At 45.0% G+C, this 6000-nt stretch overlaps 1 protein-coding gene across 1 annotated transcript; it reads right to left on the bottom strand.

Annotated features, from left to right (window-relative positions):
- Positions 1 to 2459: 2459 nt before the first annotated feature.
- LOC133793782 (uncharacterized) lies at positions 2460 to 3336 on the bottom strand. The gene is made up of 2 exons (XM_062231061.1): positions 3104 to 3336; positions 2460 to 3032 (listed from the first exon to the last, which is right to left on the bottom strand). The coding sequence occupies exons 1-2, from the start codon at positions 3107 to 3109 to the stop codon at positions 2484 to 2486; spliced, it is 555 nt and encodes a 184-aa protein (XP_062087045.1). The 5' UTR covers positions 3110 to 3336; the 3' UTR covers positions 2460 to 2483.
- Between the last annotated feature and the right edge of the window lie 2664 nt (positions 3337 to 6000).

The following is a 6000-nucleotide window of genomic DNA, read 5'->3' as shown; positions in this document are numbered from 1 at the left end:
TGGCTAGAGATGTACGTGCCCGATCGGTGGAGATAAACAATGATTCCCAATTGGTGGTTTATCAAGTATTAGGGGAGTACCAGGCAAGGGGCCTACGCATGGTGGCATACTTAAACAAAACCAAAGATTTGCTAGCCCAGTTCGAGGAGTATACCATCAAATTAGTACCAAGGGAGCAGAATTCCAATGTCGATGCTCTAGCAAAGCTTGCAAGTGCGAAAGATGCCGAAACACTGAATATAGTTCCAGTAGAGTACTTGGCGGAGCCAAGCATTGATAGACAAGAGGCCATGCCGATTACGATAGTCGACACCTGGATGACTCCCATCATTGCTTACCTTGAGCAAGGGACACTCCCAGATGGTCGTAATGAAGTAAGGAAAGTTATGAGGCAAGCTGCTAGATACACCATGGTGGATGGAGTGTTATATAGGAGAGGATACTCCTTACCTCTACTCAGGTGCATAACTCCCGACCAGTCAAAGAACTTATTAGCTGAGGTGCATGAGGGGTTTTGTGGAGATCATGCTGGGGGGCAGAGTCTATCTAAAAAGATCTTGAGGCAAGGATTTTTCTGGCCTACTATGAACGAGGACTCTATGGAATATGTGAAAATGTGTGACAAATGCCAAAGATTTTCTAAAGTACCCAGAGCACCCCCAAATCTTTTGAAGCAAATGCAAAGATTTTCAATGCCTTTTGCAGTGTGGGGCATTGATCTGATCGGGAAGTTACCCAAAGGAAAAGGAGGAGTGCAGTTCGCAGTAGTCGCGGTAGATTATTTTACTAAATGAACTGAAGCCGAGCCATTAGCCACGATCACATCGAAGAAAGTATTAGACTTTGTAGTTAAAAATATAATATGTCGTTATGGTCTACCTAAGAAGATAGTGTCTGACAATGGCACCCAGTTTGATAGCGACATATTTACCGATTTTTGCACTCGGCATGGAATCACCAAAAGTTTCTCCTCGGTTGCCTATCCTCAAGCCAATGGGCAAGTTGAAGCGGTGAACAAAACATTGAAGGACACTTTAAAGAAGCGCCTTGAGCAAGCTAAGGGTGCATGGGCAGAAGAGTTACCAGAGGTCCTTTGGTCATATAGGACTACCGCTCGGACGACAACTGGCCATACCCCATTCTCTTTAGCATATGGGTATGAAGCCGTGTTACCTGTGGAGATAGATCCACCCTCTCATAGAAGGACCGTTTACAACCAAGAGGAGAACCATCAGTTGTTGGCAGAATCATTGGACTTCCTCGAAGAGAGAAGAGAGGAGGCAAGCCTCAGAGTAGCAGCTCATCAGCAAAAAGTGGCACGCTACTTCAATTCCAGAGTGCGAGATCGAAAGTTCCAGGTCGGAGATTTGGTCCTCAGGAAGGTGTTTGTTAGAGACCCAGCAGCTGGTGTGCTAGGACCAAACTGGGAAGGACCGTATCAAATTGAGCAAGTCTTACCACCCGGAACCTACAAGCTTGCTCGGTTGAATGGGGAGTTGATCAGAAACTACTGGAATGGCGAGCACTTGAGAAAATATTATCAATAAATACTGCTTGCAGAGTAGTAACTTTGTATCAAGTGCATAACTTGTTATTTAAGTTTTTGTTTGTGAACTGGTTATTTGCTACCCAGTCACACTATTTTGAACAATGTTATTTTGTTTGGAACTCGTTGTTAGACACGTTTTGTCGTTTTTTATTACGAGTAATAAAAGGGACCACGCGCAGCGTGGTTGCATCTTGCTACTATTTTGCATATGTGTTGATTATTTTTGCTTGGCAGTGTTCAACTGTCATAATAATTTAAACAAAACAGGTCTTCTAAAAACTAAGTGTAAGTATATACCGGACAATGTTCAACTAATCGGTATCATGATATGAAGGACCAATGTTTAAATAATATTTTTTGTAGTGGTCAACTACTGAGATATTTTCGTATATTTTATGTGTTTCACGAGTAGTAACTACTCGAACAAATTCGATCAAGTAGCAAGTGATCAATAATTTATCAACCCTCAATCACTTGGGGGGCACATAGGGTATACTGGTATGTATTTCAACACAGGCAATAAGAGCACGAGCAAATATATTTGTTTTTGGGCTGACTTGTAAGTTTGGAAGTCTAAAATAGTCATTAAGCTAACTTGTTTTACAAAGCTTAAGTAACTTAGAATTTTTCAAATTTTAAGTTAGAAACAGATATTCGTGTAATAAGAAATTTATGCTCATAAAAAGTTAGAGCAATAAGAGCATGAGGAAGTATATTTAGTATGAACTTATGGAATGGTAAAAAATTTCTAAGTTAAAAAACTAAATTCTCATGTGAAACTAAAGGCATCTAAAAACTTTGCTATGCACAATAAAAACTTAAAAGTTTAAAGTTGTCGACAAGGAAAGAGTGAAGTGCTAAATGTCAAAATAGTTCACTAGTTCGAGCAACAAAATACAAAGTAAAGTAAACTATGATGAACTACGAGAGGGAGTCACGGGCGAGCTCCTCTAATGGGTTGATCGACTCCCTCCTCGGCATCAGCTGCTCCTCTCGCTCGGAATGATAAAGCAGAGGAGGCGGGGGTGAGTGCAGGAGGATTGGCAGCTTCTTCAGCGGCCCTTGCTTTGCATCTGGCAAGCTCCTCTGCCTGAGCCTCCTTGGAGAAACAATCAAGATTAAGAGGCTTGTTCAGCTTCCAGACCTTGTAAAAGCAGTCGAAACTGGCCTCCTCAAAGCGAATCAAGTCAAGCTCTTTTTCTTGCTTCAGCTCTTCGTTCTCGCCGATTAACCTCTCATTGTCTCGAACTAACTCTTTAATCTTGAGGGATTGCTTCTCCAATTGAGTTGTCAAGGAGGCGTTGTTTTGAGCCTGCTTCTGGCTCTCGTCAGAAAGCTTTTTAAGAGACTCGTCCCGTTCAGCTACAGTTTTCTCTGCTTGCTCCAGCTTGGATTTGGCCTCCACCAGTTGATCGTTCTGCACTCTGATCAACTCTTTGTAGTCTACGGCCCGGAGCTGAGCATGACCAATGGTGACAAGTGACTGCATGGAAGACAGAAGGTTAGTACAAGTAAAAATACTAATAACAAATTGTCTCAAGAAAAAATGCTTACCTTCATCAATTGAGCGAGTCCTCTCTTCAAGACAACTTCGACACTAAGTCGAGGGTAGGAGTCTAGGCTCTGAAGCGTCGATGCATCATGGCCAATATCCTCAAGAAGTCCCTTGCCCAGGTCGCTAACAGCACGAAAAAGCTCGCTCGAACTACCCTGGTGAGTAGGAGTTAGGCTCGCAGAAGAAGGAAGGGAAGAGGGGGTCAATGGCGGAAGTGTAGTCGGTCCCTCAATTTGCCTCCCTTGACTGGGCGGTGCTACCTTCTGAATCTTCTGTGGAGGCATAGAGCCACTTCCATCACCAGTTTTCCTCTTTGAAGCAACACACTCTCTGAACATGTCTGAATCTGCAAAGGGTGAAAAAACAAGGTTGTTAGAGAAATAAACATAATGAAACGTGTACAAGTGTATACTACAATTTTGTTACTCTCTAATTACCGATTATCAAAAATATTCCTATTTTCACTAGACATGTGTTACCTGCGTTGAGGATCTGATCAAGGAACTCATCCTCGTCGTCCGAGGATGAGCTAAGTTCCCCATCAACCTGGATAGCTTTTCCTTTCCCAGGCTGAGCGGGAATAGTAGATCTGCGCTGAGGATCAGGTTCTCTAATGACTAGGTCGCCAGGTCTGCGAGAAAGCGGAGAAGGCCCGGGAGAGAGCCGATCAGTCATTTGCTCCGTGCCCTCATTAGACTGACCAGGCGTGTCGTTCTCCCCAGTGGTACTTTCCACCACCAAATCTTGCTCGCACGGCACCAGGCCCACCATTTGAAGGAAATCCAAGGTGACCAACTTTTTCACATCCTTCTCTTTAAGACTCATGTTAGCCAACTTCTTGGCCCGCCTAAACATCTCTTCAGTAGGTAATGGTCGCTCAAATGGACCCGAGCGCGTAAAAGCCAAGTTGTTGGCCTCAATATCCAATGTGAGGAAATATTCCTTATGATACTTCCCGGCGTTTGATTTGTGGGAGATGCCATTGAGATATGTAATCCCCCTATGCCTGTGATAGAAGTGGAAGAAGCCTGAGTTGTTGTGGGAAGGATTGGTCCGAAGATCAAACAGGTAATGCACCTCATGAGGGGTGGGCTCGTCCCAACCATTCAGGAAGTAAAGGATGTACAGCGCAGAGAGTGCCTGGATCCCATTCGGTGTGATCTGAAATGGGGAGACGTTGAAGTAGTTTGCTACAGACTGGAAATAGATGTGCAGCGGGAGTGTTGCTCCAGCATGCACATGGTGCGTGGACCAGGCGCAGTATCTTCCCCCGGGCCTATTGGCTCTTTGATGCGAGCCCGGACACGTCACGTTTGCCCCGCTCAAGCCTAAAGCTTCAATGTGTTTCTGGAATAGCGCAGGATTAAGTTTTGAAGCTTCGGCAACGAACCAGGAGGGTTCTTCTTCTCCCTCATCACGTGGCTTCTGGACAGCCAAATCCTGGATCGCGGTAGAAAATTTCAGAGAAGGCTTTCTTGAAGCTGTGGTAGTGCGGGTTTGATTGCGCTTTACCACCTTCTGTACTGCTCTGCGGGCAACCTGCGGATCGTGTTCCTGAGGGAGCCTGTTAGATTGCTTCACCCTCATCGTCGACTGAGAAGCATGTCGAAGGAACTGTTCCTCGTGGAGAAGATATAAGGCTGAGCGAGGGAGGATCTGCTTGAAGCGGCGAAGACGATCCTCTGGAGTGTAACCAGTAGACGAGCCTGGTGAGGAATCGCTATTCAAGGGAGTCTCGATTGTTTGCGGGGCGGATGATTCGGAGTCCGTATGATTGTCACCTCCCCTATAGTCAGAGCGATTCATCTACAAAAATGAATAAAAAATGGGGAGGTGAGTAACCATACAGAAAAAATTCATCAAAAATAAGAATTATTTTTATACTTGGAAAATTTTGTCTAAGTTATAAAAATATAACACGTATGGAAAAAATAATTTTAATGCTCAAAAGTGCCTAAAAAGTACTTGGAGTGTTGAATTTATTAAAATTTATAGAAGGGGGCAATTTTGAGGTTTTCCTATAGAATGATGCGTGTAAGTTAACATAAAGAGTTTGGTTATGCATTTGGAAGGAAAGAAGGCCAAGGCCTAAGGAGTTAAGTGTGGTCCGATCGGACCATATTTCAAGCTCAAGGGAATGGTCTTAAGCCTCCGATCGGATGCCTAGACCCATTAAGTGGGCATGACCACAAAGGCATGCAAGCCAAGGGAATTTGAAGACAGTCCGATCGGACCGTGTGCTTATTCTAGGGGATAACTTAGCATTCGATCGAATGCCAAAAAGGGTTGGATACTCATGACCAAAAGAGGCGTTCAGAGCCCATGGGTCAAGGAACCGTGCATTTATGCGAGCCCAGAGCAAAGTACAATTGGTCCGATCGGACACATTTCGGCCAGGAGACGTCCTGCCTCGCCACCGCCCGAGCCTCACGCGAAGTCCCCAGGACGTCCGATCGGACATAGCATGCCCGATCGGACGTGTGCCTCGTGCCTCCAAAAACTCCTATCCAGAAGCAGCAACAATTCAGGTCCGATCGGGCATGGGTGTCTAGGGAGGTTCAAAATTGGCTGTCAAAGACTTGGGCACTTAGAGGCAAAGGGAGGAACGTGTGGTCCGATCGGACCACACACTTGTCTGAAAATCTTAGAGGCCCGATCGGAAGTGACTGTCTCGCCTCGTTCAGAAGGGACGCACGCCTCGAGCTTAAGCAATAGTTCATCATCCCCAATCGAGCGTGGGCTCGCGATGAAGACAAAGTATGGTCTGATCGGACCACACGCTTATGCCCAGAATTTCTGGGCAAAACTATGTAAAAAATGGTCCCTAAATGGCATACTTTGCCTGCCCCGAATCCGAACCAAATAGACAAAGTCCTAAAAATCCCTAGTCTCAAAC

Source organism: Humulus lupulus, chromosome 8 (assembly GCF_963169125.1).
Source record: "Humulus lupulus chromosome 8, drHumLupu1.1, whole genome shotgun sequence".
NCBI lineage: Eukaryota > Viridiplantae > Streptophyta > Magnoliopsida > Rosales > Cannabaceae > Humulus > Humulus lupulus.
This window is presented reverse-complemented; position numbering and strand designations above follow the sequence as displayed.